This window comes from Oncorhynchus keta, chromosome 19, assembly GCF_023373465.1.
Source record: "Oncorhynchus keta strain PuntledgeMale-10-30-2019 chromosome 19, Oket_V2, whole genome shotgun sequence".
NCBI classification, from domain to species: domain Eukaryota; kingdom Metazoa; phylum Chordata; class Actinopteri; order Salmoniformes; family Salmonidae; genus Oncorhynchus; species Oncorhynchus keta.
Window position 1 is genome coordinate 16,190,346 of NC_068439.1, and position 15,789 is coordinate 16,206,134.

Genomic DNA, 15,789 nt, shown 5'->3' on the forward strand with positions numbered 1-15,789 from the left:
AGGCTTAATTTAAGCTTTGTTGTCTGGTTTCTACATACTGTATAACCACAGCCTCTACATACTGTATAACCACAGCCTCTACATACTGTATAACCAAAGCCTCTACATACTGTATAACCACAGCCTCGACATACTGCATAACCACAGCCTCTACATACTGCATAACCACAACCTCTGCATACTGTATAACCACAGCCTCTACATACTGTATAACCACAGAATCTACACACTGTATAACCACAGTCTCTACATACTGTATAACCACAGCCTGTACATACTGTATAACCACAGTCTCTACATACTGTATAACCACAGCCTCTACATACTGTATAACCACAGTCTCTACATACTGTATAACCACAGCCTGTACATACTGTATAACCACAGAATCTACATACTGTATAACCACAGTCTCTACATACTGTATAACCACAGCCTGTACATACTGTATAACCACAGCCTGTACATACTGTATAACCACATCCTCTACATACTGTATAACCACATCCTCTACATACTGTATAACCACAGCATCTACATACTGTATAACCACAGTCTCTACATACTGTATAACCACAACCACATCCTCTACATACTGTATAACCACAGCCTCTACATACTGTATAACCACAGTCTCTACATACTGTATAACCACAGCCTCTACATACTGTATAACCACAGTCTCTACATACTGTATAACCACATCCTCTACATACTGTATAACCACAGCCTGTACATACTGTATAACCACAGCATCTACATACTGTATAACCACAGTCTCTACATACTGTATAACCACAGCCTGTACATACTGTATAACCACAGTCTCTACATACTGTATAACCACATCCTCTACATACTGTATAACCACAGCCTCTACATACTGTATAACCACAGTCTCTACATACTGTATAACCACAGCCTCTACATACTGTATAACCACAGTCTCTACATACTGTATAACCACAGCCTGTACATACTGTATAACCACAGCATCTACATACTGTATAACCACAGCCTGTACATACTGTATAACCACAGCATCTACATACTGTATAACCACAGCCCCTACATACTGTATAACCACAGCCTGTACATACTGTATAACCACAGCATCTACATACTGTATAACCACAGCCTGTACATACTGTATAACCACAGCATCTACATACTGTATAACCACAGTCTCTACATACTGTATAACCACAGCCTGTACATACTGTATAACCACAGCATCTACATACTGTATAACCACAGCCTGTACATACTGTATAACCACAGCATCTACATACTGTATAACCACAGCCCCATGCGTCTTATCGGTACCCGCATGCACCTCCACCTCCAAACCTTTACAGCAACTGGATAGGTGTGTACAGGACTGTCACTGCTGAGTGTGTGTGTGTGTGTGTGTGTGTGTGTGTGTGTGTGTGTGTGTGTGTGTGTGTGTGTGTGTGTGTGTGTGTGTGTGTGTGTGTGTGTGTGTGTGTGTGTGTGTGGTGCTCCTGGGGTCTCACCTGTAATTCCCGGGGGTCCTGGCTGGCCAGCATGTGGTTTACCAGGATCTCCTCTGTCTCCCTTCGCTCCTCTCTTTCCTGAAAGAGAGAAATATGGAGGCATGGAGAGGGGCCAGTGGTATTAATCTGTTATATTATTCTTTGAGTGATCAGTGTCTCTTTTTATCTGGAAAGTCACCAATTTCAGTTTCTACCTTTCAGTCCGGTGTTGCCGATCTGTCCGGAGGCTCCAAACATGCCAGGGATGCCGCGGGCGCCGGTGAGGCCGTGTGGGCCCTGAGCCCCGGGAGCTCCTGGGGGTCCAGGAGGACCAGGGGGACCCATGACACCGGCTCCACCCAGTACGGCACGCTTAGCGCTCACCGCTACAGCCGCCAGACGCTCTGGATGAGGGGGATAGAGGATGTGTATAACCTACAGTCAATGTTTTACCTGGATACAGTAGACTCAGTAGATGTATAATGTTGTGACCTCTTACCTTGCAGCATCTTCAGAACCACCTCAATGATGTGCTGGTCTGATGCATCCCGTCCCTGTAGAGGAGCAAGGAGAGGGAGAGGGAAGGAAAGATGGATGATAGGATAGTAGATGTAAGATGGAGGAACGGAATGTAGAGGAGAGGAAAGAAAAGAAAAAAACAACCAATCATCAAGCAATCAGTCAGTCAATTACTAGCATTCTCTATTGAGGGTAATCATACCACTATCTCACTAATCTGTGTTGTTATGTCAAAGCTATTTAGGACTCACTGCTGCCCCCACAATGCCTGGCATGCCTGGAACTCCTCTCTCCCCATTGAGACCGCGAGGCCCAGGCAGTCCTCCTGGTCCCTGGTCTCCTGGTTTGCCTGAGTCTCCTGTGGGGCCATTGAACCCTGTCTCTCCCCTCACTCCTTGCTGTGGAGGAAATAGTGGTAGATGAGACCCAAAGTGACAACAGAGTAGGTTCAACTAAATTCTACTAGTTTCCAATAGCTTAGACTAGCTTCAACTATCTTCTACAAGCATTGACTATCTTCAAATAGCATCAACTAGCTTCGACTGGCTTCAACTAGCTTTAACTAGCTTCAACTAGCATTGACTAGATGTGACTATCTTCAACAGGCTTCCACTAGCTTTGAATAGATTTGGCTAGTTTCAAGTTGCTTATATTAGCTTTGACTAGCTTCGATTCATTTTGACTATCTTCGACTAGCTTTGACTAGCTTCAACTAGCTTCCATCTACTATGAATGAAGTGTGATTGTGAGTAACCCCAGTGATGTTCTTACCTGTCCTTTGGGTCCAGGCTCACCACCCAACCCCTGCCAGAGGAGAGACGGACAGACAGACAGACAGACAGACAGACAGACAGACAGACAGACAGACAGACAGACAGACAGACAGACAGACAGACAGACAGGTCAGTCCAATCCAGTCTGAAATCCTACCTGTGTAATACAGTTTTCCCCTTAGACTCAACCCTTCCTCTTCCAGAATGTGTCATCCCCCTTTATGATGCCTCCCCGTCCCATCCTGATAAAGCCACTCACCTTCTCTCCTTTCTCCCCAGCCAAGCCTTCTACACCAGGATCACCCTGAAAGAGTGAGAGAGCGTGTGAGAAAAAGAAATCTATTGATCATCGGCTATTACAAAGATTTTTATTATTACAAATTGCTATTACAAAGTCTATTCCAATTGCATCATCCGTGAGTTATTTTGGACACGACACTTCATTATGCGGCTATGGCATTGGTTTAAATCACAGGCTTACTGCTACTCACAAAGTCTCCCTTCGCACCAACTTTTCCTTGGAATCCCTGTGTAAAGAAAAATGAGTCACACAGTAAATACAGTCAAATACATAATACATTATAATAAAGAGCAAGGCCAATATATTGATCCAGCTAAGGACTGCATGAGACACAGCACACAGTAAGAAAGATGTAGTTTCATCTGAAGACATGGGAGATGACGACTCTCGTACTATCATTTATATTGCTACGGCTCTGTGTGGGACAACGGCAGCATCTTTATGAGGCTGGAGGATTTGTGGGTCAGCACTGCCACCAACAGGCCATTTGGATAACTGCATGATCACATGTGTATGATATCGACAGGAATGCATCCTCATTGTGGCTTCGACGTTCAACATTAAAACGAACACACGCATGCACTCGCATGGACACACAAACAATATGTCTCGATACAGACACATCCGTAAACTCACAGATGCAAGAGCACACACATATATTTTACACACAGGCACACACAAAGATTAAGGGTATTTTTCACACAGACACACACACACACACACACACGCACACACACACACACACACACCTTGTCTCCCTTGGTTCCTGAGATGCCTTGAGCCCCTGGGACACCCATAGGCCCTCTCATACCCTTGTTGCCCTGCAGACACACAACAACACTTAGATTATTGTCCTGGCTAGATGTGTGTTTACTTGTTATTTTAAAAGTGATCTCCTGTCAGGAACCGAAGTTAGAGAACCACAGATTTAGCCGAAAGTACATGTTTCTGCTGAGATGTGCAGAAGTGACTTACAGCCTTGCCGACAATACCCTGTGGCCCTACAGCTCCCCTCTGGCCTCTGTCACCCTGAGGGGGAGAGAACGAGAGTGAGACAGAGAGAGAGAGACAGAGAGAGAGAGAGACGTAGAGAGATGAATTCAAAAACTCCATAGCACATGTTATAGCTATGGTGACTTGTTATAGAAGATACCTTAGGTCCAGGAACGCCCTCCATACCAGCTTCACCGGGAAGACCAGGCTCACCCTGACAGAGAAGGAGAGAGAGACCCCAATAACTACGGTGGGATAAGCGTCAACAGCAACCTTGGGAAAATCTTCTGCATTATCATTAACAGCAGACTTGTACATTTCCTCATTGAAAACAATGTACCGAGCAAATGTCAAATTGGCTTTTTACCAAATTATCGTATGACAGACCACATATTCACCCTGCACACCTTAACTGACAAACAAACAAAACAAAACAAAACAAAGTCTTCTCATGCTTTGTTGACTTCAAAAAATCATTTGACTCAATTTGGCATGTGGGTCTGCTATACAAATTGATAGAAAGTGGTGTTGGGGAACAAACAAACATTATAAAATCTATGTACACAAAGAAGTCTGCAGTTAAAATTTGCAAAAAACACACATTTCTTTCCACAGGGCTGTGGGGTGAGATAGGGATGCAGGTTTAGCCCCACACTCTTCAACAAATTGGCAAGGGCACTAGAACAGTCTGCAGTACCTGGCCTCACCCTACTAGAATCTGAAGTCAAATGTCCACTGTTTGCTGATGATCTGGTGCTACTGTCACCAACCAAGGAGGGAATACAGCAGCACTTAGATCTTCTGCACAGATTCAGTCAGACCTGGGCCCTGACAGTAAATCTCAGTAAGACCAAAATAATGGTGTTACAAAAAAGGTCCAGTCGCCAGGACCACAAATACAAATTCCATCTAGACACCATTGTCCTAGAGCACACAAAAAACTATACATACCTTGGCCTAAACATCAGCGCCACAGGTAACTTTCACAAAGCCTTCTATGCCATCAAAAGGAACATAAAATTCGACATACCAATAAGGATCTGGCTAAAAATACTTGAATCAGTTATAGAACCCATTGCCCTTTATGGTTGTGAGGTCTGGAGTCCACTCAACAACCAAGAATTCACAAAATGGACAAACACCAAATTGAGACTGCATGCGGATTCTGCAAACAAATCCTCAATGTACAACGTAGAACACCAAATAACCAAATCCAGAAAAGAGACGTTAAATTCTACAACTACCTAAGAGGAAGCGATTCCAAAACCTTCCTTAACAAAGCCATCACCTACAGAGAGATGAACCTGGAGAAGAGTCCCTTAAGCAAGCTGGTCCTGGGGCTCTATTCACAAACACAAACACAAACACACCCCGCAGAGCCCCAGGACAGCAGCACAATTAGACCTAAGCAAATCATGAGAAACAAAAAGAGAATTACTTGACACATTGGAAAGAATTCTCCCCAAAAAACAGAGCAAACTAGAATGCTATTTGGCCCTAAACAGAGAACACAGTGGCAGAATACCTGACCACAGTGACTGAGCCAACCTTAAGGAAAGCTTTGACTATGTACAGACTCAGTGTCACACTCGCTGTCTTCAAACTCCCTGTCATAAATTAGCCAAGTCTCAGCGTGCATGTACTGTAATTCCACATCTTTAATTGGAGTGAAACTTTCACAAAAAACAGGTAAACAGAAACTGAACGTCACGCAACCGTGGCGCACACAAACACTCACAGAAAATAAATAATTACCCACAAACACAGGTGGGAAAAAGGCTGCCTAAGTATGATTCCCAATCAGAGACAACGATAGACAGCTGCCTCTGATTGGGAATCACACCCGGCCAACAAAGAAAGAGACAAACTAGAATGCCCACCCAAATCACACCCTGACCTTTTTACCTAAGTAAAAAGGCTCTCTAAGGTCAGGGCATGACACTCAGTGAGCATAGCCTTGCTATTGAGAAAGGTCGCGGGGGGCAGACCTGGCTCTCCAGAGAAGACAGGCTATGTGCACACTGCCCAAAAAATGAGGTGGAAACTGAGCTGCACTTCCTAACCTCCTGACAAATTAATGGCCATATTAGAGACACATATTTCCCTCAGATTACACAGATCCACAAAGCAACACATCTGCCACGCTGATCCTCAACACTGGAGCTCCCCAGGGGTGCGTACTCAGTCCCCTCTTGTACTCCCTGTTCACCAACGACTGCATGGCCAGGCATGACTCCAACACCATCATTAAGTTTGCAGACGACACAACAGTGGTTGGCCTGATCACCGACAATGACGAGACTGCCTATAGGGAGGAGGTCAGAGACCTGGCCGGGTGGTGCCAGAGTAACAACCTATCCCTCAACGTAACCAAGACAAAGGAGATGATTGTGGACTACGGGAAAAGGAGGACCGAGCAAATCCCCATTCTCATCGACAGGGCTGTAGTGGAGCAGGTTGAGAGCTTCAAGTTCCTTGGTGTCAACATCAACAACGAACTAGAACGGTCCAAACACACCAAGACAGTCGTGAAGAGCCTATTCCCCCTCAGGAAACTACAAAGATTTGGCATGGGTCCTGTGATCCTCAAAACATTCTACAGCTGCAACATCGAGAGCATCCTGACTGGTTGCATCACTGCCTAGTATGGCAATTGCTCGGCCTCCAACCGCAAGGCACTACAGAAGGTTGTGGGTACGACCCATTACATCACTGGTGCTAAGTTGCCTGCCATCCAGGACCTCTACACCAGGCGGTGTCAGAGGAAGGCCCTACAAATTGTCAAAGACCCCAGCCACCCCAGTCATAGACTGTTCTCTCTACTACCGCTTGGCAAGCAGTACTGGAGTGCCAAGTCTAGGACAAAAAGGCTTCTCAACAGTTTTTACCCCCAAGCCATAAGACTCCTGAACAGGTAATCAAATGGCTACCCGGACTATTTGCGTTGTGTGCCCCCCCAACCCATCTTTTTACGCTGCTGCTACTCTCTGTTTATCATGTAGGCATAGACACTTTAACTATACAGTAATGTACATACTACTTTAATTGGGTCGACCAACCAGTGCTCCCGCACATTGGCTAACCGGACTATCTGCATGGTGTCCCGCCACCCACCAACCCCTCTTTTACGCTACTGCTACTCTCTGTTCATCATATATGCATAGTCACATTAACCATATCTACATGTACATACTACATCAATCAGCCTGACTAACCGGTGTCTGTATGTAGCCTCTCTACTTTTATAGCCTCGCTACTGTATATAGCCTCTCTACTGTATATAGCCTGTCTTTTTACTGTTGTTTTATTTCTTTACTTACCTATTGTTCACCTAAAACCTTTTTGCACTATTGGTTAGAGCCTGTAAGTAAGCATTTCACTCTAAGGTCTACTACACCTGTTGTATTCGGCGCATGTGACAAATACACTTTGATTTGATTTGAATTGAAAAAAAAAAGCAATTTTGATTAACTCCCATATCTACTGGGTGAAATACCACAGTGTGCCATCACAGCAGCAAGAGTTGTGACCTGTTGCCACAAGAAAAGGGCAACCAGTGAAGAACAAACACCATTGTCAATACAACCGATATTGATTCTTATTTATTTTCTCTTTTGTACTCTAACCATTTACACATCGTTACAACACTGTATATAGGCATAATATGACATTTGAAATGTCTTTATTATTTTAGAACTTCTGTGAGTCTAAAGTTTACCGTTCATTTTTATTGTTTATTTCACTTTTGTTTATTATCTACTTCAGTTGCTTTGGCAATGTTAACATATGTTTCCCATGCAAATAAAGCCCCTTGAATTGATTTGAGTTGAGAGAGAGGTTAACAACAGTAACAATAACAATCTGTAGTCTGGTGTGTGGAAAACGAACATACACTACATATGGGCAGGTGGCCTACCTGAGGTCCTGGGGCACCAGACATTCCAACATGACCTCTGGGACCAGGCTCTCCCTGAAAGGAAACAGAACATGAAGTTGTCTTTTTTCAACCTTTATTTAACTAGGCAAGTCAACTAGGAACAGACTCTTATTTTCAATGATAGCCTAGGAACAGTTGGTTAACTGCCTTGTTCAGGGGCAGAGCAACAGATGTTTACCTAGTCAGCTCAGGGATTCAATCTTGCAACCTTTCGGTTACAAGTCCAACGCTCTAACCACTAGGCTACCTGCCGCCCCTCTAACCACTAGGCTACCTGCCGCCCCTCTAACCACTAAGCTACCTGCCGCCCCTCTAACCACTAAGCTACCTGCCGCCCCTCTAACCACTAGGCTACCTGCCGCCCCTCTAACCACTAGGCTACCTGCCGCCCCTCTAACCACTAAGCTACCTGCCGCCCCTCTAACCACTAGGCTACCTGCCGCCCCTCTAACCACTAGGCTACCTGCCGTTATCAGTTGAGGGAGTAGCTTAGTTTGTGTTTTAGTTTGTATTGTTCTGTATTATTGTGCTGAAGCAGTAGGACAACAAAACAGGGGGGAGACGGTCACAGCCTTACCTTGCCTCCAGGTCCACCCTTGGTTCCGGGGCTGCCAGGCAAACCCTATGAGTGAGACAAGGCCAAAGAGTAGGTCAATGGTCAAATAAAGAACTTCTAAGTGACCCCTTATTCTATGTTTCTACTTTACAGGTGACTGCCTCGTTATCTCACTAGTCTGCGTTCACAGGGAGCACCTGGTCTGCCCGGAGACAATGGACAATGTGGTACAAAGGTAAGAGTCACTGCTGTGTGTGTGTGTGTGTGTGTGTGTGTGTGTGTGTGTGTGTGTGTGTGTGTGTGTGTGTGTGTGTGTGTGTGTGTGTGTGTGTGTGTGTGTGTGTGTGTGTGTGTGTGTGTGTGTGTGTGTGTGTGTGTGTGTGTGTGTGTGTGTGTGTGTGTGTGTGCGTGTGTGGCTAAGTAGGTGATAAACTAAATGCAGTGTTAAAAGTGTGGCTGTGTTAATGTCACACTTTGATAGTGTGTATCATTGAAATCCCACTCTCATTACCTTTCTATCTCTCTCACACACACACACACCACACAGACACACACACCACACAGACCCACACCACACAGGCACACACACACACACACACACCACACAGACACACACACCACACAGACACACACACACCACACAGACACCACACAAACACACACACACATACACTTGTTATAAGGAATCACCCACTGGTAGAGAGAAGCAGCAATTTCAAGGTGGTTTAAATTCCAAAATGGCTTGAGTCTAAGAGTCAAGCTGGACACTTGCCCAGAAAACACACACACACACACACACACTGGACACACACACACACACACACACACATAATTCACAGCAAAACGTTGTTCTTTCTGTTTTTTGGGGTTCTGTGCAGGTGGGGGGTGATTTATGGTGGTGAGAAGACCCTTTGCGTGTTCTGGGTGACAATGAGGGTTTAGAGCTTGTTTACATGGACTAACTGAGGTTAATCTCTCTCTCTCTCTCTCTCGCTCTCTCTCACATAATCATAAATAATGATGGGATAATTATAGTGGATATTAGATGGTGGTCTCTCTCTCTCTTTCTCTCACAAACACCCTGCAATGTACACACACTCACACACGCACACTCACACACGCACACACACACACGCACACACACACACGCACACACGCACACACGCACACACACGCACACACACACACTCACACACGCACACTCACACACGCACACTCACACACGCACACACACACACACGCACACACGCACACTCACACACGCACACTCACACACGCACACTCACACACGCACACTCACACACGCACACACGCACACACACACACACACGCACACACACACACTCACGCGTACACACACACACGCGTACACATACAGTTGATACTAAATGTGTTACTAACTGCTGTTCCCTGGTGACCGGGACCACCAGGCCTCCCAGCCTGCCCTGGGGCACCCTGTAGAGAAGAAGAAGAAGAGACTCATCATTGTCATCACTATCATCATAACTATCATCAACACCACCATCATCATCATCATGATTACCATCACTATCATCAACAGTATCATCATCATCATCATCATCATCATCATCATCATCATCATCATCATCATCATCATCATCATCATCATCATCATCATCATCATCATCATCATCATCATCATCATCATCATCACTATCATAAATATCATCAACACCACCATCATCACAATCATAATCATCATCAGGATTACCATCAATATATCATCATCATCATCATCATCATCATCATCATCATCATCATCATCATCATCATCATCATCATTATCACCACTATCATCATCATCATCATCATCATCATCGCTATCATCATCATCATCATCATCATCATCATCACTATCATCATTATCACCACCATCATCATTATCATCATCCTCATCATCATCATTACTATCATAAATATCATCAACACCACCATCATCACAATCATAATCATCATCAGGATTACCATCACTATCATCAACATCATCATAATCATTATCAACACTATCATCATCATCATCGCTATCATCATCATCATCATCATCATCATCATCATCATCATCACTATCATCACTATCATCAATACCATTATCATCATCACTATGATAAACAGCATTATTATCATCCTCATTATCAATATCACCATCACCATCATCACCAATAATCCAGGTAGGATACAGGGACAGGTGCATAGATGAAATATACGCCAGGCCTTACCTTGATTCCAGGGATGCCAGGAGTGCCATCCTTTCCGTCGATACCAGGCAGACCCTGAAACACCAGACATGAGTTAACATGATACTGTATGGCTAACCATATCTCCAACACTGGTATTACTACACAGTAGATATGTGTGTTTTATTGTAATACTAGCAGATACCAGGCCATAGTGTGAACAGCAGACTGTGTTATATTGTAGTAATAGCAGATACCAGACCATAGTGTGAACAGCAGACTGTGTTATATTGTAGTAATAGCAGATACCAGACCATAGTGTGAACAGCAGACTGTGTTATATTGTAGTAATAGCAGATACCAGACCATAGTGTGAACAGCAGACTGTGTTATATTGTAGTAATAGCAGATACCAGACCATAGTGTGAACAGCAGACTGTGTTATATTGTAGTAATAGCAGATACCAGACCATAGTGTGAACAGCAGACTGTGTTATATTGTAGTAATAGCAGATACCAGACCATAGTGTGAACAGCAGACTGTGTTATATTGTAGTAATAGCAGATACCAGACCATAGTGTGAACAGCAGACTGTGTTATATTGTAGTAATAGCAGATACCAGACCATAGTGTGAACAGCAGACTGTGTTATATTGTAGTAATAGCAGATACCAGACCATAGTGTGAACAGCAGACTGTGTTATATTGTAGTAATAGCAGATACCAGACCATAGTGTGAACAGCAGACTGTGTTATATTGTAGTAATAGCAGATACCAGACCATAGTGTGAACAGCAGACTGTGTTATATTGTAGTAATAGCAGATACCAGACCATAGTGTGAACAGCAGACTGTGTTATATTGTAGTAATAGCAGATACCAGACCATAGTGTGAACAGCAGACTGTGTTATATTGTAGTAATAGCAGATACCAGACCATAGTGTGAACAGCAGACTGTGTTATATTGTAGTAATAGCAGATACCAGACCATAGTGTGAACAGCAGACTGTGTTATATTGTAGTAATAGCAGATACCAGACCATAGTGTGAACAGCAGACTGTGTTATATTGTAGTAATAGCAGATACCAGACCATAGTGTGAACAGCAGACTGTGTTATATTGTAGTAATAGCAGATACCAGACCATAGTGTGAACAGCAGACTGTGTTATATTGTAGTAATAGCAGATACCAGACCATAGTGTGAACAGCAGACTGTGTTATATTGTAGTAATAGCAGATACCAGACCATAGTGTGAACAGCAGACTGTGTTATATTGTAGTAATAGCAGATACCAGACCATAGTGTGAACAGCAGACTGTGTTATATTGTAGTAATAGCAGATACCAGACCATAGTGTGAACAGCAGACTGTGTTATATTGTAGTAATAGCAGATACCAGACCATAGTGTGAACAGCAGACTGTGTTATATTGTAGTAATAGCAGATACCAGACCATAGTGTGAACAGCAGACTGTGTTATATTGTAGTAATAGCAGATACCAGACCATAGTGTGAACAGCAGACTGTGTTATATTGTAGTAATAGCAGATACCAGACCATAGTGTGAACAGCAGACTGTGTTATATTGTAGTAATAGCAGATACCAGACCATAGTGTGAACAGCAGACTGTGTTATATTGTAGTAATAGCAGATACCAGACCATAGTGTGAACAGCAGACTGTGTTATATTGTAGTAATAGCAGATACCAGACCATAGTGTGAACAGCAGACTGTGTTATATTGTAGTAATAGCAGATACCAGACCATAGTGTGAACAGCAGACTGTGTTATATTGTAGTAATAGCAGATACCAGACCATAGTGTGAACAGCAGACTGTGTTATATTGTAGTAATAGCAGATACCAGACCATAGTGTGAACAGCAGACTGTGTTATATTGTAGTAATAGCAGATACCAGACCATAGTGTGAACAGCAGACTGTGTTATATTGTAGTAATAGCAGATACCAGACCATAGTGTGAACAGCAGACTGTGTTATATTGTAGTAATAGCAGATACCAGACCATAGTGTGAACAGCAGACTGTGTTATATTGTAGTAATAGCAGATACCAGACCATAGTGTGAACAGCAGACTGTGTTATATTGTAGTAATAGCAGATACCAGACCATAGTGTGAACAGCAGACTGTGTTATATTGTAGTAATAGCAGATACCAGAACATAGTGTGAACAGCAGACTGTGTTATATTGTAGTAACAGAAGATACCAGACCATATTGTGATTATAGAAGTGTGTTTGTTCACTCACATTCTCTCCCTTCTTGCCAACAGCTCCTTGTGGGCCCTTGATACCTCGACCACCCTGTAAGAAACATAATTATCTTCATCAACAACACCTCTATCATAATCATCATAATCCTTGTGATTAAGTTAGACACTGATGAGAAGATGGATAGCTGTTAGGTAAGATACTCACTAAATCTCCTTTCTCCCCAGCCTCTCCAGGTGGTCCCTGAGGTCCCTCCTCACCCTACAGAGGAGAGACAAACACTTCTGATCAGATTGATCAATTAGACCCATCAACTCATAATGTCAAATATCAGTCTCCTGGATACTTACTGGGGGTCCAGGTTGGCCAACTGGTCCATTGATGCCCTTGTAACCACGAGGGCCCTGCGAGAGAGAGGAAATGAAAATTAGTCACTTCCTGCTCATTAGCATTTCAGGAAGTAGATGAAAGGCAACCCCCCTTGGGTTGTGCCGTGGCGGAGATCTTTGTGGGCTATACTCGGATACTCGGCCTTGTCTCAGGATGGTAAGTTGGTGGTTGAAGATATCCCTCTAGTGGTGTGGGGGCTGTGCTTTGGCAAAGTGGGTGGGGTTATATCCTTCCTGTTTGGCCCTGTCCGGGGGTGTCCTCGGATGGGGCCACAGTGTCTCCTGACCCCTCCTGTCTCAGCCTCCAGTATTTATGCTGCAGTAGTTTATGTGTCGGGGTGCTAGGGTCAGTTTGGTATATCTGGAGTACTTCTCCTGTCCTATTCGGTGTCCTGTGTGAATTTAAGTGTGCGTTCTCTAATTCTCTCTTTCTCTCTTTCTTTCTCTCTCTCGGAGGACCTGAGCCCTAGGACCATGCCTCAGGACTACCTGACATGATGACTGACTCCTTGCTGTCCCCAGTCCACCTGGCCATGCTGCTGCTCCAGTTTCAACTGTTCTGCCTTATTATTATTGGGCCATGCTGGTCATTTATGAATATTTGAACATCTTTGCCATGTTGTGTTATAATCGCACAGCCAGAAGAGGACTGGCCACCCCACATAGCCTGGTTCCTCTCTAGGTTTCTTCCTAGGTTTTGGCCTTTTAGGGAGTTTTTCCTAGCCACCGTGCTTCTACACCTGCATTGCTTGCTGTTTGGAGTTTTAGGCTGGGTTTCTGTACAGCACTTTGAGATATCAGCTGATGTACAAAGGGCTATATAAATACATTTGATTTGATTTGATTTGATGGTAATAAATGGCTAGCCACTTGTGTGTGTCTACTCTTACAAGAATCTCTGAAGTTACAATACAGCCTACATAGTTCCACAGGGTTTCGTAAGCTGTGTCTGAAGGTAGACTGTGTCTCAAGGTAGACTGTGTCTGAAGGTAGACTGTGTCTGAAGGTAGACTGTGTTCTGAAGGTAGACTGTGTCTGAAGGTAGACTGTGTCTCAAGGTAGACTGTGTCTGAAGGTAGACTGTGTCTCAAGGTAGACTGTGTCTGAAGGTAGACTGTGTCTGAAGGTAGACTGTGTCTCAAGGTAGACTGTGTCTGAAGATAGACTGTGTTTCAAGGTAGACTGTGTTCTGAAGGTAGACTGTGTCTGAAGGTAGACTGTGTTCTGAAGGTAGACTGTGTCTGAAGGTAGTCTGTGTTCTGAAGGTAGACTGTGTTCTGAAGGTAGACTGTGTCTGAAGGTAGTCTGTGTCTGTAGGTAGACTGTGTCTGAAGGTAGACTGTGTTCTGAAGGTAGACTGTGTCTGAAGGTAGACTGTGTGTGAAGGTAGACTGTGTGTGAAGGTAGACTGTGCCTGAAGGTAGACTGTGTGTGAAGGTAGACTGTGTCTGAAGGTAGACTGTGTTCTGAAGGTAGACTATGTCGGAAGGTAGACTGTGTGTGAAGGTAGACTGTGTTCTGAAGGTAGACTATGTCTGAAGGTAGACTGTGTGTGAAGGTAGACTGTGTCTGAAGGTAGACTGTGTTCTGAAGGTAGACTGTGTCTGAAGGTAGACTGTGTTCTGAAGGTAGACTGTGTTCTGAAGGTAGACTGTGTCTGAAGGTAGACTGTGTTCTGAAGGTAGACTGTGTTCTGAAGGTAGACTATGTCGGAAGGTAGACTGTGTGTGAAGGTAGACTGTGTTCTGAAGGTAGACTGTGTTCTGAAGGTAGACTGTGTGTGAAGGTAGACTGTGTTCTGAAGGTAGACTGTGTTCTGAAGGTAGACTATGTCTGAAGGTAGACTGTGTGTGAAGGTAGACTGTGTTCTGAAGGTAGACTATGTCTGAAGGTAGACTGTGTGTGAAGGTAGACTGTGTCTGAAGGTAGACTGTGTTCTGAAGGTAGACTGTGTCTGAAGGTAGACTGTGTTCTGAAGGTAGACTATGTCTGAAGGTAGACTGTGTGTGAAGGTAGACTGTGTGTGAAGGTAGACTGTGTCTGAAGGTAGACTGTGTGTGAAGGTAGACTGTGTCTGAAGGTAGACTATGTCTGAAGGTAGACTGTGTCTGAAGGTAGACTGTGTTCTGAAGGTAGACTGTGTCTGAAGGTAGACTGTGTCTGAAGGTAGACTGTGTGTGAAGGTAGACTGTGTCTGAAGGTAGACTGTGTTCTGAAGGTAGTCTGTGTTCTGAAGGTAGACTGTGTCTGAAGGTAGACTGTGTCTGTAGGTAGACTGTGTTCTGAAGGTAGTCTGTGTCTGTAGGTAGACTGTGTGTGAAGGTAGACTGTGTCTGTAGGTAGACTGTGTTCTGAAGGTAGTCTGTGTCTGAAGGTAGTCTGTGTCTGTAGGTAG

The 15,789-nt window shown here is 44.0% G+C and overlaps 1 protein-coding gene across 1 annotated transcript in view; it reads right to left on the reverse strand.

The window, feature by feature from the left end:
* Positions 1-15,789, reverse strand: part of LOC118374309 (collagen alpha-2(IX) chain-like) — a 39,075-nt gene that overhangs the window by 8,994 nt on the left and 14,292 nt on the right. Inside the window, exons 15-31 of the mRNA XM_052469748.1 lie at positions 13,356-13,409; positions 13,213-13,266; positions 13,045-13,098; positions 10,813-10,866; positions 9,977-10,030; positions 8,597-8,641; positions 7,999-8,052; positions 4,243-4,296; positions 4,065-4,118; positions 3,839-3,910; positions 3,280-3,315; positions 3,048-3,092; positions 2,787-2,819; positions 2,267-2,413; positions 1,996-2,050; positions 1,712-1,900; positions 1,518-1,595 (exon numbers count right to left, since the gene is read on the reverse strand). Of these exons, the coding sequence (XP_052325708.1) occupies positions 1,518-1,595; positions 1,712-1,900; positions 1,996-2,050; positions 2,267-2,413; positions 2,787-2,819; positions 3,048-3,092; positions 3,280-3,315; positions 3,839-3,910; positions 4,065-4,118; positions 4,243-4,296; positions 7,999-8,052; positions 8,597-8,641; positions 9,977-10,030; positions 10,813-10,866; positions 13,045-13,098; positions 13,213-13,266; positions 13,356-13,409 (1,132 nt within the window). The remainder of the gene's footprint in view (positions 1-1,517; positions 1,596-1,711; positions 1,901-1,995; positions 2,051-2,266; positions 2,414-2,786; positions 2,820-3,047; positions 3,093-3,279; positions 3,316-3,838; positions 3,911-4,064; positions 4,119-4,242; positions 4,297-7,998; positions 8,053-8,596; positions 8,642-9,976; positions 10,031-10,812; positions 10,867-13,044; positions 13,099-13,212; positions 13,267-13,355; positions 13,410-15,789) is intronic.